We start from the raw sequence: 25751 nt of genomic DNA, 5'->3' as shown, positions 1-25751 counted from the left end.
CCGGCAAAAGACGCCAACCGGCCCTTTCGACGACAAGTAGAAATAGTAGTAGCAGTTCTCCGCTGAGCCATGGGGAATTTCAGAGCAAGTCTGAGTTGTCTCCAAAGGAACCCCCCGCTTTGAAAAAAGCCGGCGCGTCTTGAATGCTTGACCCCCAAAACGTCCTCTGGGACAGAACCCTACAGGGGGGCACAAAAAGGGAGTCATGGGTTTAAAAGCATTTTCCCAGCTTTTTCTTTTATCCCGTATAGTCTCGAGGGGGGGCACGTCTCCGAACCCCGTGGCTCAAGAACGTCCAGTCGACCCAAACTTGGTCAAACTGCCACGGCTTCTCCCAGCAAAAATGTCCCCCCATCTATCCCCTTTTATATACCTTGCAGCACACACGTTGCTTTCCCGAATGAAAAAGACCCCCTTCATCTTCTCTTGCTGCAGCTGCAATGGTGCCTGGTGCACTCACATTTTTGAAAAAACCTCAGTTCGGCTTCCCAGGCCAGCTCGTCCTTCCCCCTTCCCAGTTTAACACCCCAGCAATGGCTGAGCACACCGCAGCGAGGGGGGCAGCACCCGTCAGACCCCCCTACCCTGCCCCCGGGCAGACTCACCGCGTTCCACACTTGCCCGCTCAGGGGCGGGGCCTCCTGGTGGCCAGGGGCCCCAAGCCCCCTTTTTTGGGGTGTCCCCGTGCTTGGGTGTACCAGACAGTCCATGTCCCCAGCTGAGCACCCGGCTCTCACCAGACTTCAGGGGGGTTTTTTTGTTAAAAAATGCTGGATCGGCCGCCAGGGCTCCTGGGTCTTTAAAAGCCAAATTGCATGCGGGGCCCTGTGTCTTCTTCCTTGCATGTCTGGAGGGAAGGCTGGCCCCGGCAGCCTTTTTGCGGGCTTTAGTGGCATGCTCATCACAGCTTGAACATGATTGAGCCCTGGGGGGAAGGGCGGGCCCAACCCGGGGCAGCTGGGCGCCGCAAACCCTTTCCCCAAATCAGGGAGGTTGGCAGTGGTGGAAAGGGTGCTTCTGTAGACCCTGCCCCCTGAGGCCTTAAAGGCTCAGCAGTTTTTTCCCTTTCTTTCGTGCCCCCAACTGCTCCCCTTGGGCAATCGTCATTTTCTGAAGCCTGGGATTTGCCCCCCGTTATTACTGCTGAGCTTTCCATTGCACTTAGCATTACACGGGGGCGACGACAATTCTATCTACCGAAAGTTGCCCAAAAATCTCTTAAAAATCATTTTCCCCCTGGAAGAGCCATTGGGAAGGGGCCTCTTTTGAGCGGGGAGTCCTCCCCACCCAGCTTTTCTCTGAGACTCCTTCCGCAACCCCGCCACCAACCCCAGCCCCCTCTTTGCCCGGTCAGTCTGGGTGTCCCGGGTCACACACACGCCGCAGCGGTTTCTGAGAGCTCCCCAAAGGGATGCCCTTCCAAGGACCGCTCAGAGCTCATCTCTGTGGCAGCACGCTCACCAGAGCACCAGCTCTGCTCACCACTGAGGGCCAAACCCACCCACCCCAGCAACGATTGTGACCTCAGCACGGTTCCGCATCACTTATGCGCTTTCATTATAAGCAAAGGAAGCGGACGCCTCCTAGATCCAAATTCTAAGAGACCGACACAAGGGGCACCCAGTGGGGTTCTGAAGTAAGACAACAGAGAAATTAAGGTGACTCTTGGGCAGCCATCTCAGGTTACCCTCTCGCTCGGCTCCACATGATTGGACCCGGGAGACGTTGCCTCCGGGCTGCCTCCAGCTTGGAGGCTGGATGAATTTGAGCTTCCAAACCATCAGCAAGCCTTGGGATGAGCCAGCCCTCTGGTTTTTACGAGGACAAACACTCCTACTTGGGAAGCCAGCCTGGTGAAGGCAAACAGCTCTGGTTGTGGGCTGCAGCACTGCACTGCCAGGCGCCGCTCAAACACCCGGTCTGCATTTCCTCCTGGGCTCCCGCGCATGCTCTGACTCTCCTGCAGGTTTCTGCCGGTTTTGTGGCTTCCTGCTGGGGAGCTCCTCACGTTCTTCTGCAACTTCCCCCGACATCATTACTGCCGCCTCTGGTAGCACACCAGGAGATGCCTCAGAGTTCATTAGCCTGGACTTCCTGCCTCCCATCAGCAGGTGCTCCTGCACCGACCTTCATTCACAGTGTGATAGCAGCCACTTCCAGCACGAGCTGCCCTGCAGGGCAGAGCAAGGAAACGTGGGATTAGCACAAACACGGAAGCCTGAGGCTGTGTCACCACCACCTATTGCAGTCTTGGGAAGTCAGCTGCAACCCTCCAGCCTTTGTCTGAATTAAAACGGGCACCTTAAATTTTAAGTGGGACCTCTGAGCTGAATAATTGCCACAATCAGAAATAGGCACTGAAATCGCTTGCTGAGCTGTAGGTGGTTACCTCCAAATTCTGTTCTTTTGGGAAAACACGGGCTTGGAATTTAAGGATATTAGAAAAACGGAATCCACTTCACTGTAGGTGCTAAGGGTTGGAAGTCGGACTCTAAGAAGAGAAGGTTTCAACTCCTTGTAAGGCACAAAGTGATGGGATGATTTCCCATGCCTGCAGAAAGCCTGATCTGCTCTGCACCAGGTGGCTGAGTGAAACAAAAGCTGTGCTGCCATTCAGAAGCACGTGGGGCACGGCATGGAGCGGTTACACACCAGCATGTGGGATGTGAACGTTCCTTGGGCACTTTTTCCCCATCAGAAGGGAAATCCCTTTTCTGTCATGCCGTATCCCTACCCGTCCTCAAGGGCTGTGGGAAGGCTGCAGAGGCTCTGCACAGGAGAGTGTAATTTCTCCTCGGTTGGTGCAGGATATGGTGTGACCTCTGGGAGCAAAGCAGCATAACGAATGTTGCTGCGTCCCAGTGCATCAGCCGCCCTGCCTTGAACTTACTTTTGCTGCCTGATGAAGGTGATATGCTTAAAGAAGTGCATCAACCTCTGCTCAACTGCGAATGCATGGAAGCCCTGTTGCTGTCATTGCCTCTAGAAATGCATTATAAAACAGTATAGCATAGCATAGCAATAACTTTTTGTGGATTTCTTTACTGCTACAAATGGCTAAAAAGATAAAGAATGCAAAAGAAAATACGATGGCATGTATGTAACCGTTCTGTAAGCACAACTTCAGTGGAAATATATCATTGTTAAGCCTTCCACAGTAAAGAGAATCAAATCCCCCTCTCAAGCAAAAGAAATACAATTCGGTGGTGACAACTGAAAAATAAAAGTACGTGCAGGATAGCACAGGCTTTCTGCAGGCAGCATGATCTGTGTAGAAATTTGATGAACATATCTTGCTCCATAGAGAGGCAGTAAGCAGCCAAGCTGTACAGCAGCGAAGACGGTGAGATATGTTGCAGGAAGGAGTCTTTGGTTCAGAGAAAGATGATAGGACTAAGTTTTCAGCTTCCAGAGGAAAAAAAACTGGACTGAAGGATGCTTAGCTACCTTTCAATAGTATTTCCATTGTCTTCAGTGGGGTAGTAGGTTGCCTAAATCTAGGAGAATCCCTAAGACAAGTCTTGGATCTTGGTCACCCCTCTGCAACATTCCCTCTGTGGAGAAAAAGCTGACTTGTAGAGGGTTAGTTAGCCACATCATCTGAAGACCTCCTTTTGGAAGGACACGGGTGATTACACCGAGGACATTACTAATTATGCTAATGAAAATAAATGAACTGAATATAAGGCTTATGAGGAGCGGTTGAGAGAGCTGGGGTTGTTCCGTCTGGAGGAGAGGAAGCTCAGGGTGGCCTTATCGCTCTCTTCAGCTACCTGAAGGGAAGTTGTGGTGAGGTGGGAGCTGGCCTCTTCTCCCAAGCAACTAGCAATAGGACTGGAGGAACAGCCCCACGCTGCGCAAGGGGAGATTCAGGTTGGACGTTAGGAGATACCTCTATTCCAAGAGCGGTGAGGCTGAGGCACAGGCTGCTCAGGAGGTGGGGGAATCACTGTCCCTGCAGGTGTTCAAGGAACATGTAGATGCTGAACTGAGGGACGTGCTTTAGTGGGAAACATTGGTGATAGGTGAACGGTTGGACTGGATGATCTCAGAGGTCTTTTCCAACCTTGATGATTCTATGATTCTATGATATAAACAAAGCCAGGCTGCAGGCACTGCCCTACAGTACAGGAAAAAGGAACTCTAAAGCCTATGGCACGTCTGAGGTGAGAGGAATAACAAGCTTGAAGCGGTTGTTAACGACTCAAAGATGAGTCCTTTGTTGGTTTCCTTTGTTCTTTTCTTCACCTATTCTGTCCTATTAAATGTCTTTATCTCTACACGTGAGTTTTGCCTTTCTCTGGTCTTTCTCCCCCATTGCACTGTGACAGAACAGCTGTGCAGCGCTGGGCTGCCTGCTGGGTTAAACCACAGCAGTTCTTAACCCTGGTCAGGTTCTGCAGCAGTAAAGAGGAGACGCTTCTGCTCTTCTCCCCCAGCAGAGGGCTGATGATCTTGGAGGTCTTTTCCAGCCTCATCAAATCCGTGATAAAGCCAGTGGGAAATTTGACCTTGTTTTGGTGAAACTAATGCATCGGCCTGGTTCGATGGCGGTGAGGTGAGATGTCAGGGTGTTCGTCCTCGGGTGTTTGTCAGGACTTCATGGAATTTGACCCTCCTCGTGCTTCATCCTTGAAAATAGTTGTTCACAGCTTGTGTGTGTGTGTGTGTGTGTGTGTGTGTGTGTGAGAAAGCGATGGTGTGAATAAGGTGTGATTGTGAAGGAAGAGGTATTTCGTATTTCTCTCTGATAAAAGAGTTAAGAGACCTGAAGTTGAATATCTTTGAGTTGAATAGCTGATACAAGCCCATGCGTTCCATGTGGAAACCTGCAGGTAACAGAGCTGCAAACGTGAGATGAAAACAGAGAAACAGAGACACAAATAGACCAGAATTGATGATTTTTTTTAAATCTTGAAACCTATTTTCAAATTCCTTTGTGACACTTAGGGAAGCAGGAGGGAATCGGGCAGGAACACGTGCATCTGAGCCCTTTGGCTGCAGGAGCAGTGAGACAGACTTTGTTTAGATGTTGTCCTGAGGGACGCGGTTTGGTGGGGAAACGGTGGTGGGTGGGCAGCTGGACTGGATGATAGTGCAGATCCTTTCCAGCCTGGGAAGATGAGGCCGTCGCGAGCCACTCTTAAAAGCAGTGTGTGTGGAACCCGAGGGAAATGTCCTTGCACGTTTTGAGGCGAAAGATAAAGGCATCCTATCGCGACTCCAGTACGTGTTGCGAGGCGAAATCGTTGAGGCTGAAGATGGCGCCACGGCAACAGCGCCCTCGTGAGGGGGCAGCGGGAAGGGCTCGCGCTCCGCACGCATGCGCGGTGGCCGCCGTGCGCGTGAACCGCCAACGGCCGCAGTTGGAATTGGCATCCTCGTGATCCAATCGCGGCGGGAGCGGCCGCGGGAACGGCCCCACCTGCCGTCATCCTCTCGGCCAATCGGGCGGCGCGCCGTGTTTAAACGGCAGTGCGCTCAGCGGGTCTCGGCCCGCGGCGGCGGGGTGCTGCAGGTGTTGGTGTTTCGCTGCCGAGCGAAGGAGAAGAAAACGGCCCCGAGTCCTGACGTTGCTGAGTGTGCCTGAGGACGTTCTGCTCCGTGTTCTGAAAGGCCTTCGTGCTGAGGACATCCTCTCGCTCGGAGCGGTGAGTGCCGGCCCCTCGTGCAGTGCGCAGCCTTATTGCTGCCCCCGGGAGCCAGAGCTGCACGCGGGAACGCCTGCATCCGAGGAGATGTGAGGAGAGCCACGAAGTCCGTGCAGTAGGTAGCTATCTGCTGTGCTAACAACTCGATTTCTCACTGCTCTAGCCTCAAAGACTCGCAGCAGTATTTGTGTGTTCTGTGTGAAGTTTCTGTGGGAATTGTCCTTCCAGCTCAGTGTGTCTGGAAACGTGAATTTGGTTTGGCATCCCTTCTGTAGTGATGGTTAGACAGGGAAGGAGCTCTGATTAATTAGTTGCCTACCTAAAATTAGATCAGGTTAGTCCCTTTATTTTGGTAATTGTTACTTGATGCTCCCCCTCCTAGCTTGCGGGTGCATTCCCAACTTAAGTACCTTGTGGAAGATCACGCCAGTGTTTGGGCATGTGCATGTTTTGAAGAACTTACCACCAGCGGCACAAACGCCAGCACTTGCTGGACTCACAAATTCTGTGCTGCCCCCTTGGCCACGATGCAGTGCAGATGCACTGGGCTGTCAGGAGATGAGTGACTCCACCGCTGTTCTTGGGCAGTGGGATGAGAAGCAGGAGTCAGATCCAATAAGGGATTGCCTTAACGCTCCAAGCTGCTGCCCCTTGCTGCCCATGGGCAACAGGATCTGGGCAAGGAAAGGGGTGTGCCGGTCGTACTGGGTGTGCATCTCTTGTTCACGGAGAGGAATTGCAGCATGCAGCGAGAGGCCTGAGAGAAGGATGAGAAAGTGGGAGGTGGGAGTGGGAGGTGGGCGCTGCCGTTGACACAGGCACTGTCCAAGGCAGCAGAACTCCAGAGCTTCCTCGTGAACCCAAAGCAGAGTATTGCCAAGGGGGGAGGAAGGAAGAAGTTTCAGGTTCAGCCTTCTGGATGGACGTCTTTCTGTGCCCACACAAGTGCTTTATGCCCTTGATGCTGAAGGCAGCCACCCAGAGCTGGGGAGTGGGTGTACAGCCCCTGAACTCTGACCAGCAGGGAAATCGGGAGAACAGAATGCAGGCACTGCTGATTTTTACCAGTTTGCTTTAAGACTCATTGCACTGTTTCAGGAAAAGTGTCCCTCAGAATAAGAAAGAAAAGGAACTGGGTTGAAAAGGAATAGGGTTGGTTTTAATTATGTTTTGTTGTTGTTGTTTTAAAATATGCAATCAGATGATGGTGTTGCAATGTCATTGGTCTCAGAGTACCATTAGGAGCTCATCTGTACCCACAGTGTCCTCATCAGTTTCTCCTTCCTGTTCTTCTTCTGTGATTTCCATCAGTAACTCCTCGAGGTCCTCATCCTCAGAGAAGAGTTCTTTCCCTGCCTCTGTGCAGCTCAGCTGCTGCACCTGATCTGTTTGCATGGTATGGGATGTTGAGTTGATCTCTGACTGTGCCCCAGAGTCTTCCTGGCTTCCTGAAAGCAGTTCCCAACTGGGGAGAACAAGGAAGAGAATAGTCAGTACCTGACATTTCTAACTGGAGATACGCTTTCAGCAAACCAGCTCTGAGATCTGTGGTTAACCCCTCCCGCACCTCACACTCACACAGGGATGGCGATTCAGTTAACCTGCGGCTGCCTTTAGAGTGCAAGATACCAGCAGGCACATTGCTCGTAGTGGGAACTGATCTGGACAGACAGAGCAGTTTGAGCCTAGCCAACAGGGGCCAGGTTTTGTAGCAGAAACACATCGCCAGCCTCATTATTTGACTGTAAATATGTGAAGAAGTCATCCTCTGCATAAACCTGTTCACTGACTGAGTTACTTCTCCCCATGACACGCTGTGCAGAGACTTTGAGTAAGCAATTGAAATGATTGCAAATGACCTCTTCCTTTGTTGGATTATGCCATGACGCATCTCAAACACTCGACTTGTCCCCTGATGCGAAAGAACTTATGTGTAATGGCTGAAGGGCACTGGTGAAGAACAAGTAGTGGTCATCACCTGCTTGGAAGCTGTGGGACTTCAACGCTGTCAACGCTGACCAGGGTGTACTCGGGCGGGACTGAAGCAAGGATCGCCTAGGAAGAAACAAGACAGTGTGTACGAAGCAGGGCTCAAAGGTTTTCTGAGTAGCTGCTGTTCTCAGAGAAGTTGTGGATGCCCCATTCCTGGAGGTATTCAGGGCCTGGCTGGCTGGGTTTCCAGGCAGTTGAATCTTGTGGCCGCCACCCCTGGCCACAGTAGGACATGTGGAACACTGGATGGTCTTTGAGGGCTGCTCCTCCCTTCCCTGGGCGCTGCTGAGCCTGATCCCAAGTACGGAAACACAGTGCTCCTGAAGAGAGCGTTCCCTTGAAGGTTACGAGTGACCTTGGGCGTTTTTAACAGCACAGCATTCATGGACAAAATCTGTGTACATCTAATCACAAGAGAAAATTTCCATAAGAACCCTGTGAGACATCCGCTGCCTTCGGAGGAAACAGAAGAGCTGTAGAACGTTTGAAATTTCTACCATTACTACAAGAGCAATGTAAACCTTCCTTATGCCCTACTGCTGTTGCTGTTGTTCTTACCATTGGTAGTTTTCTGGCTGGGGGCTCATCGGTGTCCTCAGCAGCAGATGGTTGCATCTGTGCTGCTTTCCGCTTCAGTCTCCGCATTGTGGGGAAGGTGGTCTTCCAGTCAATAGGCCTCCCGCGCACCTTGCGTCCATCTGGAGTAAAAGGAAGAGATTGCTGTGCCTCCAGAGAAATCCACGTTCTCGTATCATTCCCACACAGTGCTCTCTGTCTACCCACAGCACATCGAAAGGAACGAAGAAACCCAGGAGCTGCACTCAGTAATAGCCCAGGGCAAGGAAAACTGACCCAGAACAATGCTAAGTGACAGCATTACTGTGCTGAGGCACTGTAACAAGCTCCTTGTGCTCACCCTTGACTCTCTTCTTGCGAGGCAATTCCCTTGCTTTGCCCGTCTCCTCAGATCGCTTGCGTTTTGTTGCAGCCGGGCCATGGGAGGAAGCTGGGATGTCAACTGCAGAGAACAGTCCAGGAGAGAACAATCAGAAAATCTGAGGAGAAAGACAGCGCATCCAACCCAGATGCCTGTTCAGTATCTGTACCTGTCTCTGGTGCCTCCTCAACCTCTGTCTGGTTCTCCAGGCTTTCTGCAAGGCCGCTGTTCAGAGGAAGGCCGCTCGGGTCAGCTTCTGGCAGAAAGAAGACAAGAAATAATTGAAGAGCATCTGTTTGGAGGAAGGTTTCAGCACAGTCAGCCACAAGCTTCCAATTTTCAAGCATGGTTTCTTACATTTGCCTTTCTGCTGATAAGCTGTTGTGCCATTTCTGCAGTCAGCACAGACCTGCAATGCATTTACCTCTCTCCAGAAAAAAACCCACCCCCATTCTAACAGCCAAAACGCAAACCAATATTTCACTTATCAGGACTCTTCCCTGCCCTCCCCAGTGAATGGTTACCTGACATCCTGCACCCGCTCAGAAGTAATATTCATAATTAAGTCTTTCATGCTTCATGCCACCAGGAACTCACCGTTGCTTGGTGGTACGGTCGGTGCGTTCCCACCGCATTCCTTCAGGTGAAGAAAAGGGCAGTGGGCTTTCTGACAGCCTCCCAGCTGATTCTCCCAATAGCAGGGAATCTCACTGCGCTTCTTCTGAAGAGAGAAAGGAAGGAAGGGTCACGGAAACAGGCAGAGGAGGTTTGCAAAGAGATGCCGCGCTCCAGGTTGTGCCTGAGATAGGTCTGTCGCAGTGCTGAAGCATCATTTATCCCGAAAGGAAACACCTGGGAGCGTGTTCTCAACATCTGCATGAGCTGCAACCGCTCGGCATATTTTGCTTTCTTATCCTTCAGGTAGAGCAGACACGTGCTCTCAGTTCGGGGGCTGAAACCAACGCACCTGCAAAATGCTACCATTATTTGGGAGATACAGTGCCTTCAGATGTCGTGGTTTAGTGCGTCAGAAATGACTGGACCAAGCCTTAGCTCTTTACCATCATTTCTTGCCCCACCCTTCTCTACTCCAAGCAGCAAAACAAACTGCTCTGAAGAAATCCAGGACACAGCAGGCGTGATAGAGCAGAACCAAGCCCCGCTGGCAGGAGGGCAGTGCCCGCTCTTTCCTGCCACCCTGCTCCAGCAGATTAAGGTGCCTGTGCAATGCGGTCTTTTTGCATCTGGGGAGGAAATGCCTTTGGCACCTAATGCGATCATCTCTGGCTAAGGTATACCTAAGGCATTGAATTCTCTTCCCCCTACCTCCTCCCAGTCTCCTCTAGAAACAGAAACCGGTACGATGTTCACAGCAAATGTATCTAGCCTGCAGCAGTGCATTCAGCCCTCCTACAGCAATGAACAGTGGTTTTGTGGACTATCTAGGAGAGCACATCTTTAGGCAAACACTCACATCAATTTTCATGTGTCTGAACTTGCAGTCATTCCGGAAACAGCAACCCTGCACCCACAGTCGGCAGACTCGTTCACTCCCCAGAGCCGCTTCACAGTGGCGGAAGGGACAGCTGTCTCCCTGCAAGCAAAAGGAAGCCACACAGGAAAATAGGAGTACAGCCTGAAACGTGTCCGTGCTGTTAGCCCAGGTTGTTAGCAGCGAGCGCACAATCCCACTGCTGATGAAGGTAACGCATCACCAGCAGGTCCCCACTGCTCCACCGCTTTCTCTGAAAAGTGTGGGAAGGGAAGAAAATCCAGGCAAAAGACAGCCAACCGTACCTTCAGACAGACAGAGTAGAAATAGTAGTAGCAGTCGTCTCCTTGCTGAGCCATGGGGAACTTCTCAGAGCAAGTCTGAGTTGTCTCCAAAGGAATTCCCCGCTCTTGGAAAGAGCCGGCTGCAGTCTTGAACTGCTTGGATCCCCAAAACGTCCTCTCGGACAGGAACCCTACAGGAGGCATCAACAAGGGCAGAATCATGAGGATTAAGCATTTTCCCAGCTTTCTTCTTTTATGCCGTATAGACTCTCGAGGCGGGCAACGTCTCCGAAGCAGCTGGCTGCAAGAACTGTGCCAAGTCTAGATCCAACTTGTGTCTAACTGCCACGGCTTCTCCCAGCAAGTACTGTCCTCCATCTCATCACCAGTTATATACCTTGCAGCACACACGTTGCGTTCCTGACATGAAAAAGACTCCCTTCATCTTCTCTTGCTGCAGCTGCAATGGATGCACTGGTGCGACTCACATGTTTGACAAACCTACAGTTCTGGCTTACCAGGCACAGCTGCAGTCCTTCTCCCTTCCAGCTAACACACCAGACAATGGCTGAGCAGCACCGTCAGCGAGAGCGGGCAGCACCCGTCAGCCACCACCACTATCACTGCCAGCCGGGACGAGAGCTCACGCAGCGTGTCCACACTCCTGCGCAGCGCTCACGGCTGTGGCACTCACTGGTGCAGCCACGGCCCCAAGCACCGTGCTTGTGGTGTCACCGTGCTTGTGGTGTCACCAGACAGTCCATGTCCCCAGCTGAGCACCCGGCTCTCCACCATGACTTCAGTGGGGTTTTGTTAAAAATATGCTGGATACGGCACAGCCAGGGCTCCATGGGTCATTAAAGCACAAATTGCACTGCATGGAGCCTGTGCTCTTCTTCCTTTGTCATGTCTGAGAGGAAGGCTGGCGCCCGGCAGCCATTTTGCAGGGCTGTAGTGGCAATGCTCAGTCACAGCTTGAAGCAGTGATTGAGCACCTGGTGGGAAGGCAGGGCCAACCCAGGGCAGCTCGGGCGCACGCAAACCCTTCCCAGACATCAGTGGAGGGTTGGCAGTGGTGGCAAGGGTGCTGTCTGTAGATCCCTGCCTTCCTGAGGCCTTCCAAGGCTCAGCAGCTTTTTTCCTTTCTTTCTGTGACCCCAACTGCTGCACTTGGGCAAATCGTCACTTGCTGCAGCCTAGGACTTTGCCACCCTGTTATTACTGCTGAGCTTTCCATTGCACTGTAGCATTACACAGGGGAGCGACGACAATTCGTCATCCTCACCGAAACGTGTGACACAATCTCATAAAGAATCAGTTTCCCCTGGAAGCAGCCATTGGGAAGGGCCTCGTTTGAGCTGGGAGCTCCTCCCCAGCCCAGCTTTTCTGCTGAGACTCCTTCCAGCAACCCCGCAGCACCAAGCCCAGCTCACCTCTTTGTCCAGGTCAGTCTGGGCTGTGCCCAGGTCACACACACGCCGCAGCGGTGCTTCTGAGAGCTCTCCAAGGATGATCCTTCCAAGGACCGCTCAGAGCTCAGTCTCTGTGTGCAGCACGCTCACCAGAGCACCAGCTCTGCTCACCAGCTGAGGGCCAAACCCACCCACCCCAGCAACGATTGTGACCTCAGCACGGTTCCGCATCACTTATGCGCTTTCATTATAAGCAAAGGAAGCGGACGCCTCCTAGATCCAAATTCTAAGAGACCGACACAAGGGGCACCCAGTGGGGTTATCTGAAGTAAGACAACAGAGAAATTAAGGTGACTCTTGGGCAGCCATCTCAGGTTACCCTCTCGCTCGGCTCCACATGATTGGACCCGGGAGACGTTGCCTCCGGGCTGCCTCCAGCTTGGAGGCTGGATGAATTTGAGCTTCCAAACCATCAGCAAGCCTTGGGATGAGCCAGCCCTCTGGTTTTTACGAGGACAAACACGTCCTACTTGGGAAGCCAGCCTGGTGAAGGCAGAACAGCTCTGGTTGTGGGCTGCAGCACTGCACTGCCAGGCGCCGCTCAAACACCCGGTCTGCATTTCCTCCTGGGCTCCCGCGCATGCTCTGACTCTCCTGCAGGTTTCTGCCGGTTTTGTGGCTTCCTGCTGGGGAGCTCCTCACGTTCTTCTGCAACTTCCCCCGACATCATTACTGCCGCCTCTGGTAGCACACCAGGAGATGCCTCAGAGTTCATTAGCCTGGACTTCCTGCCTCCCATCAGCAGGTGCTCCTGCACCGACCTTCATTCACAGTGTGATAGCAGCCACTTCCAGCACGAGCTGCCCTGCAGGGCAGAGCAAGGAAACGTGGGATTAGCACAAACACGGAAGCCTGAGGCTGTGTCACCACCACCTATTGCAGTCTTGGGAAGTCAGCTGCAACCCTCCAGCCTTTGTCTGAATTAAAACGGGCACCTTAAATTTTAAGTGGGACCTCTGAGCTGAATAATTGCCACAATCAGAAATAGGCACTGAAATCGCTTGCTGAGCTGTAGGTGGTTACCTCCAAATTCTGTTCTTTTGGGAAAACACGGGCTTGGAATTTAAGGATATTAGAAAAACGGAATCCACTTCACTGTAGGTGCTAAGGGTTGGAAGTCGGACTCTAAGAAGAGAAGGTTTTCAACTCCTTGTAAGGCACAAAGTGATGGGATGGTTTCCCATGCCTGCAGAAAGCCTGATCTGCTCTGCGCCAGGTGGCTGAGTGAAACAAAAGCTGTGCTGCCTATTCAGAAGCACGTGGGGCACGGGCATGGAGCGGTTACACACCAGCACGTGGGATGTGAACGTTCCTTGGGCACTTTTTCCCCATCAGAAGGGAAATCCCTTTTCTGTCATGCCGTATCCCTACCCGTCCTCAAGGGCTGTGGGAAGGCTGCAGAGGCTCTGCACAGGAGAGTGTAATTTCTCCTCGGTTGGTGCAGGATATGGTGTGACCTCTGGGAGCAAAGCAGCATAACGAATGTTGCTGCGTCCCAGTGCATCAGCCGCCCTGCCTTGAACTTACTTTTGCTGCCTGATGAAGGTGATATGCTTAAAGAAGTGCATCAACCTCTGCTCAACTGCGAATGCATGGAAGCCCTGTTGCTGTCATTGCCTCTAGAAATGCATTATAAAACAGTATAGCATAGCATAGCAATAACTTTTTGTGGATTTCTTTACTGCTACAAATGGCTAAAAAGATAAAGAATGCAAAAGAAAATACGATGGCATGTATGTAACCGTTCTGTAAGCACAACTTCAGTGGGAAATATATCATTGTTAAGCCTTCCACAGTAAAGAGAATCAAATCCCCCTCTCAAGCAAAAGAAATACAATTCGGTGGTGACAACTGAAAAATAAAAGTACGTGCAGGATAGCACAGGCTTTCTGCAGGCAGCATGATCTGTGTAGAAATTTGATGAACATATCTTGCTCCATAGAGAGGCAGTAAGCAGCCAAGCTGTACAGCAGCGAAGATGGTGAGATATGTTGCAGGAAGGAGTCTTTGGTTCAGAGAAAGATGATAGAACTAAGTTTTCAGCTTCCAGAGGAGAAAAAAACTGGACTGAAGGATGCTTAGCTACCTTTCAATAGTATTTCCATTGTCTTCAGTGGGGTAGTAGGTTGCCTAAATCTAGGAGAATCCCTAAGACAAGTCTTGGATCTTGGTCACCCCTCTGCAACATTCCCTCTGTGGAGAAAAAGCTGACTTGTAGAGGGTTAGTTAGCCACATCATCTGAAGACCTCCTTTTGGAAGGACACGGGTGATTACACCGAGGACATTACTAATTATGCTAATGAAAATAAATGAACTGAATATAAGGCTTATGAGGAGCGGTTGAGAGAGCTGGGGTTGTTCCGTCTGGAGGAGAGGAAGCTCAGGGGTGGCCTTATCGCTCTCTTCAGCTACCTGAAGGGAAGTTGTGGTGAGGTGGGAGCTGGCCTCTTCTCCCAAGCAACTAGCAATAGGACTGGAGGGAACAGCCCCACGCTGCGCAAGGGGAGATTCAGGTTGGACGTTAGGAGATACCTCTATTCCAAGAGCGGTGAGGCTGAGGCACAGGCTGCTCAGGGAGGTGGGGGAATCACTGTCCCTGCAGGTGTTCAAGGAACATGTAGATGCTGAACTGAGGGACGTGCTTTAGTGGGAAACATTGGTGATAGGTGAACGGTTGGACTGGATGATCTCAGAGGTCTTTTCCAACCTTGATGATTCTATGATTCTATGATATAAACAAAGCCAGGCTGCAGGCACTGCCCTACAGTACAGGAAAAAGGAACTCTAAAGCCTATGGCACGTCTGAGGTGAGAGGGAATAACAAGCTTGAAGCAGTTGTTAACAGACTCAAAGATGAGTCCTTTGTTGGTTTCCTTTGTTCTTTTCTTCACCTATTCTGTCCTATTAAATGTCTTTATCTCTACACGTGAGTTTTGCCTTTCTCTGGTCTTTCTCCCCCATTGCACTGTGACAGAACAGCTGTGCAGCGCTGGGCTGCCTGCTGGGTTAAACCACAGCAGTTCTTAACCCTGGTCAGGTTCTGCAGCAGTAAAGAGGAGACGCTTCTGCTCTTCTCCCCCAGCAGAGGGCTGATGATCTTGGAGGTCTTTTCCAGCCTCATCAAATCCGTGATAAAGCCAGTGGGAAATTTGACCTTGTTTTGGTGAAACTAATGCATCGGCCTGGTTCGATGGCGGTGAGGTGAGATGTCAGGGTGTTCGTCCTCGGGGTGTTTGTCAGGACTTCATGGAATTTGACCCTCCTCGTGCTTCATCCTTGAAAATAGTTGTTCACAGCTTGTGTGTGTGTGTGTGTGTGTGTGTGTGTGTGTGTGAGAAAGCATGGTGTGAATAAGGTGTGACTATGAAGGAGGGGTATTTCGTATTTCTCTCTGATAAAAGAGTTAAGAGACCTGAAGTTGAATATCTTTGAGTTGAATAGCTGATACAAGCCCATGCGTTCCATGTGGAAACCTGCAGGTAACAGAGCTGCAAACGTGAGATGAAAACAGAGAAACAGAGACACAAATAGACCAGAATTGATGATTTTTTTTAAATCTTGAAACCTATTTTCAAATTCCTTTGTGACACTTAGGGAAGCAGGAGGGAATCGGGCAGGAACACGTGCATCTGAGCCCTTTGGCTGCAGGAGCAGTGAGACAGACTTTGTTTAGATGTTGTCCTGAGGGACGCGGTTTGGTGGGGAAACGGTGGTGGGTGGGCAGCTGGACTGGATGATAGTGCAGATCCTTTCCAGCCTGGGAAGATGAGGCCGTCGCGAGCCACTCTTAAAAGCAGTGTGTGTGGAACCCGAGGGAAATGTCCTTGCACGTTTTGAGGCGAAAGATAAAGGCATCCTATCGCGACTCCAGTACGCGTTGGAGGCGAAATCGTTGAGGCTGAAGATGGCGCCACGGCAACAGCGCCCTCGTGAGGGGGCAGCGGGAAGGGCTCGCGCTCCGCACGCATGCGCGGTGGCCGCCGTGCGCGTGAACCGCCAACGGCCGCAGTTGGAATTGGCATCCTCGTGATCCAATCGCGGCGGGAGCGGCCGCGGGAACGGCCCCACCTGCCGTCATCCTCTCGGCCAATCGGGCGGCGCGCCGTGTTTAAACGGCAGTGCGCTCAGCGGGTCTCGGCCCGCGGCGGCGGGGTGCTGCAGGTGTTGGTGTTTCGCTGCCGAGCGAAGGAGAAGAAAACGGCCCCGAGTCCTGACGTTGCTGAGTGTGCCTGAGGACGTTCTGCTCCGTGTTCTGAAAGGCCTTCGTGCTGAGGACATCCTCTCGCTCGGAGCGGTGAGTGCCGGCCCCTCGTGCAGTGCGCAGCCTTATTGCTGCCCCCGGGAGCCAGAGCTGCACGCGGGAACGCCTGCATCCGAGGAGATGTGAGGAGAGCCACGAAGTCCGTGCAGTAGGTAGCTATCTGCTGTGCTAACAACTCGATTTCTCACTGCTCTAGCCTCAAAGACTCGCAGCAGTATTTGTGTGTTCTGTGTGAAGTTTCTGTGGGAATTGTCCTTCCAGCTCAGTGTGTCTGGAAACGTGAATTTGGTTTGGCATCCCTTCTGTAGTGATGGTTAGACAGGGAAGGAGCTCTGATTAATTAGTTGCCTACCTAAAATTAGATCAGGTTAGTCCCTTTATTTTGGTAATTGTTACTTGATGCTCCCCCTCCTAGCTTGCGGGTGCATTCCCAACTTAAGTACCTTGTGGAAGATCACGCCAGTGTTTGGGCATGTGCATGTTTTGAAGAACTTACCACCAGCGGCACAAACGCCAGCACTTGCTGGACTCACAAATTCCGTGCTGCCCCCTTGGCCACGATGCAGTGCAGATGCACTGGGCTGTCAGGAGATGAGTGACTCCACCGCTGTTCTTGGGCAGTGGGATGAGAAGCAGGAGTCAGATCCAATAAGGGATTGCCTTAACGCTCCAAGCTGCTGCCCCTTGCTGCCCATGGGCAACAGGATCTGGGCAAGGAAAGGGGTGTGCCGGTCGTACTGGGCGTGCATCTCTTGTTCACGGAGAGGAATTGCAGCATGCAGCGAGAGGCCTGAGAGAAGGATGAGAAAGTGGGAGGTGGGAGTGGGAGGTGGGCGCTGCCGTTGACACAGGCACTGTCCAAGGCAGCAGAACTCCAGAGCTTCCTCGTGAACCCAAAGCAGAGTATTGCCAAGGGGGGAGGAAGGAAGAAGTTTCAGGTTCAGCCTTCTGGATGGACGTCTTTCTGTGCCCACACAAGTGCTTTATGCCCTTGATGCTGAAGGCAGCCACCCAGAGCTGGGGAGTGGGTGTACAGCCCCTGAACTCTGACCAGCAGGGAAATCGGGAGAACAGAATGCAGGCACTGCTGATTTTTACCAGTTTGCTTTAAGACTCATTGCACTGTTTCAGGAAAAGTGTCCCTCAGAATAAGAAAGAAAAGGAACTGGGTTGAAAAGGAATAGGGTTGGTTTTAATTATGTTTTGTTGTTGTTGTTTTAAAATATGCAATCAGATGATGGTGTTGCAATGTCATTGGTCTCAGAGTACCATTAGGAGCTCATCTGTACCCACAGTGTCCTCATCAGTTTCTCCTTCCTGTTCTTCTTCTGTGATTTCCATCAGTAACTCCTCGAGGTCCTCATCCTCAGAGAAGAGTTCTTTCCCTGCCTCTGTGCAGCTCAGCTGCTGCACCTGATCTGTTTGCATGGTATGGGATGTTGAGTTGATCTCTGACTGTGCCCCAGAGTCTTCCTGGCTTCCTGAAAGCAGTTCCCAACTGGGGAGAACAAGGAAGAGAATAGTCAGTACCTGACATTTCTAACTGGAGATACGCTTTCAGCAAACCAGCTCTGAGATCTGTGGTTAACCCCTCCCGCACCTCACACTCACACAGGGATGGCGATTCAGTTAACCTGCGGCTGCCTTTAGAGTGCAAGATACCAGCAGGCACATTGCTCGTAGTGGGAACTGATCTGGACAGACAGAGCAGTTTGAGCCTAGCCAACAGGGGCCAGGTTTTGTAGCAGAAACACATCGCCAGCCTCATTATTTGACTGTAAATATGTGAAGAAGTCATCCTCTGCATAAACCTGTTCACTGACTGAGTTACTTCTCCCCATGACACGCTGTGCAGAGACTTTGAGTAAGCAATTGAAATGATTGCAAATGACCTCTTCCTTTGTTGGATTATGCCATGACGCATCTCAAACACTCGACTTGTCCCCTGATGCGAAAGAACTTATGTGTAATGGCTGAAGGGCACTGGTGAAGAACAAGTAGTGGTCATCACCTGCTTGGAAGCTGTGGGACTTCAACGCTGTCAACGCTGACCAGGGTGTACTCGGGCGGGACTGAAGCAAGGATCGCCTAGGAAGAAACAAGACAGTGTGTACGAAGCAGGGCTCAAAGGTTTTCTGAGTAGCTGCTGTTCTCAGAGAAGTTGTGGATGCCCCATTCCTGGAGGTATTCAGGGCCTGGCTGGCTGGGTTTCCAGGCAGTTGAATCTTGTGGCCGCCACCCCTGGCCACAGTAGGACATGTGGAACACTGGATGGTCTTTGAGGGCTGCTCCTCCCTTCCCTGGGCGCTGCTGAGCCTGATCCCAAGTACGGAAACACAGTGCTCCTGAAGAGAGCGTTCCCTTGAAGGTTACGAGTGACCTTGGGCGTTTTTAACAGCACAGCATTCATGGACAAAATCTGTGTACATCTAATCACAAGAGAAAATTTCCATAAGAACCCTGTGAGACATCCGCTGCCTTCGGAGGAAACAGAAGAGCTGTAGAACGTTTGAAATTTCTACCATTACTACAAGAGCAATGTAAACCTTCCTTATGCCCTACTGCTGTTGCTGTTGTTCTTACCATTGGTAGTTTTCTGGCTGGGGGCTCATCGGTGTCCTCAGCAGCAGATGGTTGCATCTGTGCTGCTTTCCGCTTCAGTCTCCGCATTGTGGGGAAGGTGGTCTTCCAGTCAATAGGCCTCCCGCGCACCTTGCGTCCATCTGGAGTAAAAGGAAGAGATTGCTGTGCCTCCAGAGAAATCCACGTTCTCGTATCATTCCCACACAGTGCTCTCTGTCTACCCACAGCACATCGAAAGGAACGAAGAAACCCAGGAGCTGCACTCAGTAATAGCCCAGGGCAAGGAAAACTGACCCAGAACAATGCTAAGTGACAGCATTACTGTGCTGAGGCACTGTAACAAGCTCCTTGTGCTCACCCTTGACTCTCTTCTTGCGAGGCAATTCCCTTGCTTTGCCCGTCTCCTCAGATCGCTTGCGTTTTGTTGCAGCCGGGCCATGGGAGGAAGCTGGGATGTCAACTGCAGAGAACAGTCCAGGAGAGAACAATCAGAAAATCTGAGGAGAAAGACAGCGCATCCAACCCAGATGCCTGTTCAGTATCTGTACCTGTCTCTGGTGCCTCCTCAACCTCTGTCTGGTTCTCCAGGCTTTCTGCAAGGCCGCTGTTCAGAGGAAGGCCGCTCGGGTCAGCTTCTGGCAGAAAGAAGACAAGAAATAATTGAAGAGCATCTGTTTGGAGGAAGGTTTCAGCACAGTCAGCCACAAGCTTCCAATTTTCAAGCATGGTTTCTTACATTTGCCTTTCTGCTGATAAGCTGTTGTGCCATTTCTGCAGTCAGCACAGACCTGCAATGCATTTACCTCTCTCCAGAAAAAAACCCACCCCCATTCTAACAGCCAAAACGCAAACCAATATTTCACTTATCAGGACTCTTCCCTGCCCTCCCCAGTGAATGGTTACCTGACATCCTGCACCCGCTCAGAAGTAATATTCATAATTAAGTCTTTCATGCTTCATGCCACCAGGAACTCACCGTTGCTTGGTGGTACGGTCGGTGCGTTCCCACCGCATTCCTTCAGGTGAAGAAAAGGGCAGTGGGCTTTCTGACAGCCTCCCAGCTGATTCTCCCAATAGCAGGGAATCTCACTGCGCTTCTTCTGAAGAGAGAAAGGAAGGAAGGGTCACGGAAACAGGCAGAGGAGGTTTGCAAAGAGATGCCGCGCTCCAGGTTGTGCCTGAGATAGGTCTGTCGCAGTGCTGAAGCATCATTTATCCCGAAAGGAAACACCTGGGAGCGTGTTCTCAACATCTGCATGAGCTGCAACCGCTCGGCATATTTTGCTTTCTTATCCTTCAGGTAGAGCAGACACGTGCTCTCAGTTCGGGGGCTGAAACCAACGCACCTGCAAAATGCTACCATTATTTGGGAGATACAGTGCCTTCAGATGTCGTGGTTTAGTGCGTCAGAAATGACTGGACCAAGCCTTAGCTCTTTACCATCATTTCTTGCCCCACCCTTCTCTACTCCAAGCAGCAAAACAAACTGCTCTGAAGAAATCCAGGACACAGCAGGCGTGATAGAGCAGAACCAAGCCCCGCTGGCAGGAGGGCAGTGCCCGCTCTTTCCTGCCACCCTGCTCCAGCAGATTAAGGTGCCTGTGCAATGCGGTCTTTTTGCATCTGGGGAGGAAATGCCTTTGGCACCTAATGCGATCATCTCTGGCTAAGGTATACCTAAGGCATTGAATTCTCTTCCCCCTACCTCCTCCCAGTCTCCTCTAGAAACAGAAACCGGTACGATGTTCACAGCAAATGTATCTAGCCTGCAGCAGTGCATTCAGCCCTCCTACAGCAATGAACAGTGGTTTTGTGGACTATCTAGGAGAGCACATCTTTAGGCAAACACTCACATCAATTTTCATGTGTCTGAACTTGCAGTCATTCCGGAAACAGCAACCCTGCACCCACAGTCGGCAGACTCGTTCACTCCCCAGAGCCGCTTCACAGTGGCGGAAGGGACAGCTGTCTCCCTGCAAGCAAAAGGAAGCCACACAGGAAAATAGGAGTACAGCCTGAAACGTGTCCGTGCTGTTAGCCCAGGTTGTTAGCAGCGAGCGCACAATCCCACTGCTGATGAAGGTAACGCATCACCAGCAGGTCCCCACTGCTCCACCGCTTTCTCTGAAAAGTGTGGGAAGGGAAGAAAATCCAGGCAAAAGACAGCCAACCGTACCTTCAGACAGACAGAGTAGAAATAGTAGTAGCAGTCGTCTCCTTGCTGAGCCATGGGGAACTTCTCAGAGCAAGTCTGAGTTGTCTCCAAAGGAATTCCCCGCTCTTGGAAAGAGCCGGCTGCAGTCTTGAACTGCTTGGATCCCCAAAACGTCCTCTCGGACAGGAACCCTACAGGAGGCATCAACAAGGGCAGAATCATGAGGATTAAGCATTTTCCCAGCTTTCTTCTTTTATGCCGTATAGACTCTCGAGGCGGGCAACGTCTCCGAAGCAGCTGGCTGCAAGAACTGTGCCAAGTCTAGATCCAACTTGTGTCTAACTGCCACGGCTTCTCCCAGCAAGTACTGTCCTCCATCTCATCACCAGTTATATACCTTGCAGCACACACGTTGCGTTCCTGACATGAAAAAGACTCCCTTCATCTTCTCTTGCTGCAGCTGCAATGGATGCACTGGTGCGACTCACATGTTTGACAAACCTACAGTTCTGGCTTACCAGGCACAGCTGCAGTCCTTCTCCCTTCCAGCTAACACACCAGACAATGGCTGAGCAGCACCGTCAGCGAGAGCGGGCAGCACCCGTCAGCCACCACCACTATCACTGCCAGCCGGGACGAGAGCTCACGCAGCGTGTCCACACTCCTGCGCAGCGCTCACGGCTGTGGCACTCACTGGTGCAGCCACGGCCCCAAGCACCGTGCTTGTGGTGTCACCGTGCTTGTGGTGTCACCAGACAGTCCATGTCCCCAGCTGAGCACCCGGCTCTCCACCATGACTTCAGTGGGGTTTTGTTAAAAATATGCTGGATACGGCACAGCCAGGGCTCCATGGGTCATTAAAGCACAAATTGCACTGCATGGAGCCTGTGCTCTTCTTCCTTTGTCATGTCTGAGAGGAAGGCTGGCGCCCGGCAGCCATTTTGCAGGGCTGTAGTGGCAATGCTCAGTCACAGCTTGAAGCAGTGATTGAGCACCTGGTGGGAAGGCAGGGCCAACCCAGGGCAGCTCGGGCGCACGCAAACCCTTCCCAGACATCAGTGGAGGGTTGGCAGTGGTGGCAAGGGTGCTGTCTGTAGATCCCTGCCTTCCTGAGGCCTTCCAAGGCTCAGCAGCTTTTTTCCTTTCTTTCTGTGACCCCAACTGCTGCACTTGGGCAAATCGTCACTTGCTGCAGCCTAGGACTTTGCCACCCTGTTATTACTGCTGAGCTTTCCATTGCACTGTAGCATTACACAGGGGAGCGACGACAATTCGTCATCCTCACCGAAACGTGTGACACAATCTCATAAAGAATCAGTTTCCCCTGGAAGCAGCCATTGGGAAGGGCCTCGTTTGAGCTGGGAGCTCCTCCCCAGCCCAGCTTTTCTGCTGAGACTCCTTCCAGCAACCCCGCAGCACCAAGCCCAGCTCACCTCTTTGTCCAGGTCAGTCTGGGCTGTGCCCAGGTCACACACACGCCGCAGCGGTGCTTCTGAGAGCTCTCCAAGGATGATCCTTCCAAGGACCGCTCAGAGCTCAGTCTCTGTGTGCAGCACGCTCACCAGAGCACCAGCTCTGCTCACCAGCTGAGGGCCAAACCCACCCACCCCAGCAACGATTGTGACCTCAGCACGGTTCCGCATCACTTATGCGCTTTCATTATAAGCAAAGGAAGCGGACGCCTCCTAGATCCAAATTCTAAGAGACCGACACAAGGGGCACCCAGTGGGGTTATCTGAAGTAAGACAACAGAGAAATTAAGGTGACTCTTGGGCAGCCATCTCAGGTTACCCTCTCGCTCGGCTCCACATGATTGGACCCGGGAGACGTTGCCTCCGGGCTGCCTCCAGCTTGGAGGCTGGATGAATTTGAGCTTCCAAACCATCAGCAAGCCTTGGGATGAGCCAGCCCTCTGGTTTTTACGAGGACAAACACGTCCTACTTGGGAAGCCAGCCTGGTGAAGGCAGAACAGCTCTGGTTGTGGGCTGCAGCACTGCACTGCCAGGCGCCGCTCAAACACCCGGTCTGCATTTCCTCCTGGGCTCCCGCGCATGCTCTGACTCTCCTGCAGGTTTCTGCCGGTTTTGTGGCTTCCTGCTGGGGAGCTCCTCACGTTCTTCTGCAACTTCCCCCGACATCATTACTGCCGCCTCTGGTAGCACACCAGGAGATGCCTCAGAGTTCATTAGCCTGGACTTCCTGCCTCCCATCAGCAGGTGCTCCTGCACCGACCTTCATTCACAGTGTGATAGCAGCCACTTCCAGCACGAGCTGCCCTGCAGGGCAGAGCAAGGAAACGTGGGATTAGCACAAACACGGAAGCCTGAGGCTGTGTCACCACCACCTATTGCAGTCTTGGGAAGTCAGCTGCAACCCTCCAGCCTTTGTCTGAATTAAAACGGGCACCTTAAATTTTAAGTGGGACCTCTGAGCTGAATAATTGCCACAATCAGAAATAGGCACTGAAATCGCTTGCTGAGCTGTAGGTGGTTACCTCCAAATTCTGTTCTTTTGGGAAAACACGGGCTTGGAATTTAAGGATATTAGAAAAACGGAATCCACTTCACTGTAGGTGCTAAGGGTTGGAAGTCGGACTCTAAGAAGAGAAGGTTTTCAACTCCTTGTAAGGCACAAAGTGATGGGATGGTTTCCCATGCCTGCAGAAAGCCTGATCTGCTCTGCGCCAGGTGGCTGAGTGAAACAAAAGCTGTGCTGCCTATTCAGAAGCACGTGGGGCACGGGCATGGAGCGGTTACACACCAGCACGTGGGATGTGAACGTTCCTTGGGCACTTTTTCCCCATCAGAAGGGAAATCCCTTTTCTGTCATGCCGTATCCCTACCCGTCCTCAAGGGCTGTGGGAAGGCTGCAGAGGCTCTGCACAGGAGAGTGTAATTTCTCCTCGGTTGGTGCAGGATATGGTGTGACCTCTGGGAGCAAAGCAGCATAACGAATGTTGCTGCGTCCCAGTGCATCAGCCGCCCTGCCTTGAACTTACTTTTGCTGCCTGATGAAGGTGATATGCTTAAAGAAGTGCATCAACCTCTGCTCAACTGCGAATGCATGGAAGCCCTGTTGCTGTCATTGCCTCTAGAAATGCATTATAAAACAGTATAGCATAGCATAGCAATAACTTTTTGTGGATTTCTTTACTGCTACAAATGGCTAAAAAGATAAAGAATGCAAAAGAAAATACGATGGCATGTATGTAACCGTTCTGTAAGCACAACTTCAGTGGGAAATATATCATTGTTAAGCCTTCCACAGTAAAGAGAATCAAATCCCCCTCTCAAGCAAAAGAAATACAATTCGGTGGTGACAACTGAAAAATAAAAGTACGTGCAGGATAGCACAGGCTTTCTGCAGGCAGCATGATCTGTGTAGAAATTTGATGAACATATCTTGCTCCATAGAGAGGCAGTAAGCAGCCAAGCTGTACAGCAGCGAAGATGGTGAGATATGTTGCAGGAAGGAGTCTTTGGTTCAGAGAAAGATGATAGAACTAAGTTTTCAGCTTCCAGAGGAGAAAAAAACTGGACTGAAGGATGCTTAGCTACCTTTCAATAGTATTTCCATTGTCTTCAGTGGGGTAGTAGGTTGCCTAAATCTAGGAGAATCCCTAAGACAAGTCTTGGATCTTGGTCACCCCTCTGCAACATTCCCTCTGTGGAGAAAAAGCTGACTTGTAGAGGGTTAGTTAGCCACATCATCTGAAGACCTCCTTTTGGAAGGACACGGGTGATTACACCGAGGACATTACTAATTATGCTAATGAAAATAAATGAACTGAATATAAGGCTTATGAGGAGCGGTTGAGAGAGCTGGGGTTGTTCCGTCTGGAGGAGAGGAAGCTCAGGGGTGGCCTTATCGCTCTCTTCAGCTACCTGAAGGGAAGTTGTGGTGAGGTGGGAGCTGGCCTCTTCTCCCAAGCAACTAGCAATAGGACTGGAGGGAACAGCCCCACGCTGCGCAAGGGGAGATTCAGGTTGGACGTTAGGAGATACCTCTATTCCAAGAGCGGTGAGGCTGAGGCACAGGCTGCTCAGGGAGGTGGGGGAATCACTGTCCCTGCAGGTGTTCAAGGAACATGTAGATGCTGAACTGAGGGACGTGCTTTAGTGGGAAACATTGGTGATAGGTGAACGGTTGGACTGGATGATCTCAGAGGTCTTTTCCAACCTTGATGATTCTATGATTCTATGATATAAACAAAGCCAGGCTGCAGGCACTGCCCTACAGTACAGGAAAAAGGAACTCTAAAGCCTATGGCACGTCTGAGGTGAGAGGGAATAACAAGCTTGAAGCAGTTGTTAACAGACTCAAAGATGAGTCCTTTGTTGGTTTCCTTTGTTCTTTTCTTCACCTATTCTGTCCTATTAAATGTCTTTATCTCTACACGTGAGTTTTGCCTTTCTCTGGTCTTTCTCCCCCATTGCACTGTGACAGAACAGCTGTGCAGCGCTGGGCTGCCTGCTGGGTTAAACCACAGCAGTTCTTAACCCTGGTCAGGTTCTGCAGCAGTAAAGAGGAGACGCTTCTGCTCTTCTCCCCCAGCAGAGGGCTGATGATCTTGGAGGTCTTTTCCAGCCTCATCAAATCCGTGATAAAGCCAGTGGGAAATTTGACCTTGTTTTGGTGAAACTAATGCATCGGCCTGGTTCGATGGCGGTGAGGTGAGATGTCAGGGTGTTCGTCCTCGGGGTGTTTGTCAGGACTTCATGGAATTTGACCCTCCTCGTGCTTCATCCTTGAAAATAGTTGTTCACAGCTTGTGTGTGTGTGTGTGTGTGTGTGTGTGTGTGTGAGAAAGCAATGGTGTGAATAAGGTGTGACTATGAAGGGAGGGGTATTTCGTATTTCTCTCTGATAAAAGAGTTAAGAGACCTGAAGTTGAATATCTTTGAGTTGAATAGCTGATACAA

At 51.4% G+C, this 25751-nt stretch overlaps 2 protein-coding genes and 2 long non-coding RNA genes across 6 annotated transcripts; 2 read left to right on the top strand and 2 right to left on the bottom strand.

Annotated features, from left to right (window-relative positions):
* The first annotated feature begins 4223 nt into the window (after positions 1-4223).
* On the top strand, positions 4224-11235 carry LOC146543272 (uncharacterized). The gene is made up of 2 exons (XR_014886803.1): positions 4224-5770; positions 6853-11235. It is a non-coding gene; the product is annotated as an uncharacterized LOC146543272 (long non-coding RNA).
* Positions 6785-12665, bottom strand: LOC146543271 (uncharacterized). Of its 2 annotated transcripts, XM_085237564.1 has the most exons (9): positions 11790-12665; positions 10378-10547; positions 10055-10174; positions 9178-9301; positions 8750-8836; positions 8560-8661; positions 8202-8341; positions 7630-7706; positions 6785-7116 (listed from the first exon to the last, which is right to left on the bottom strand). In XM_085237564.1, exons 2-9 carry the CDS (start codon positions 10429-10431, stop codon positions 6879-6881), a joined length of 942 nt encoding a protein of 313 aa, XP_085093690.1. In that variant the 5' UTR covers positions 10432-10547; positions 11790-12665; the 3' UTR covers positions 6785-6878. The 2 variants fall into 2 exon arrangements, with proteins under 2 accessions (XP_085093690.1, XP_085093689.1); XM_085237563.1 differs by lacking the exon at positions 11790-12665 and having other exon boundaries at positions 10378-11783.
* A 2538-nt stretch (positions 12666-15203) lies between these two features.
* Positions 15204-21707, top strand: LOC146543270 (uncharacterized). Its single transcript, XR_014886902.1, has 2 exons — positions 15204-16242; positions 17325-21707. It is a non-coding gene; the product is annotated as an uncharacterized LOC146543270 (long non-coding RNA).
* On the bottom strand, positions 17257-23137 carry LOC146543269 (uncharacterized). 2 transcript variants are annotated; one of them, XM_085238103.1, is made up of 9 exons: positions 22262-23137; positions 20850-21019; positions 20527-20646; positions 19650-19773; positions 19222-19308; positions 19032-19133; positions 18674-18813; positions 18102-18178; positions 17257-17588 (listed from the first exon to the last, which is right to left on the bottom strand). In XM_085238103.1, the coding sequence occupies exons 2-9, from the start codon at positions 20901-20903 to the stop codon at positions 17351-17353; spliced, it is 942 nt and encodes a 313-aa protein (XP_085094229.1). In that variant the 5' UTR covers positions 20904-21019; positions 22262-23137; the 3' UTR covers positions 17257-17350. The 2 variants fall into 2 exon arrangements, with proteins under 2 accessions (XP_085094229.1, XP_085094228.1); XM_085238102.1 differs by lacking the exon at positions 22262-23137 and having other exon boundaries at positions 20850-22255.
* Positions 23138-25751: the final 2614 nt, after the last annotated feature.

The sequence above is a fragment of the Meleagris gallopavo genome, chromosome 16 (assembly GCF_905368555.1).
Source record: "Meleagris gallopavo chromosome 16, MGAL_WU_HG_1.1, whole genome shotgun sequence".
NCBI lineage: Eukaryota > Metazoa > Chordata > Aves > Galliformes > Phasianidae > Meleagris > Meleagris gallopavo.
This window is presented reverse-complemented; position numbering and strand designations above follow the sequence as displayed.

Bases quoted from the DNA above. Each gene is read 5' to 3' on its own strand.
- LOC146543269 (XM_085238102.1), bottom strand. From the start codon at position 21,050: ATGATTCTGCCCTTGTTGATGCCTCCTGTAGGGTTCCTGTCCGAGAGG. The intron at 19,134-19,221 runs GTACAGATACTG...TGTTCTCTGCAG, and splicing joins TGAGGAGGCACCAGAGACAG to TTGACATCCCAGCTTCCTCC. The intron at 17,589-18,101 runs GTGATGACCACT...TGTTCTCCCCAG, and splicing joins GTCCCACAGCTTCCAAGCAG to TTGGGAACTGCTTTCAGGAA.
- LOC146543271 (XM_085237563.1), bottom strand. From the start codon at position 10,578: ATGATTCTGCCCTTGTTGATGCCTCCTGTAGGGTTCCTGTCCGAGAGG. The intron at 8,837-9,177 runs GTGAGTTCCTGG...TCTTTCTGCCAG, and splicing joins GACCGTACCACCAAGCAACG to AAGCTGACCCGAGCGGCCTT. The intron at 7,117-7,629 runs GTGATGACCACT...TGTTCTCCCCAG, and splicing joins GTCCCACAGCTTCCAAGCAG to TTGGGAACTGCTTTCAGGAA.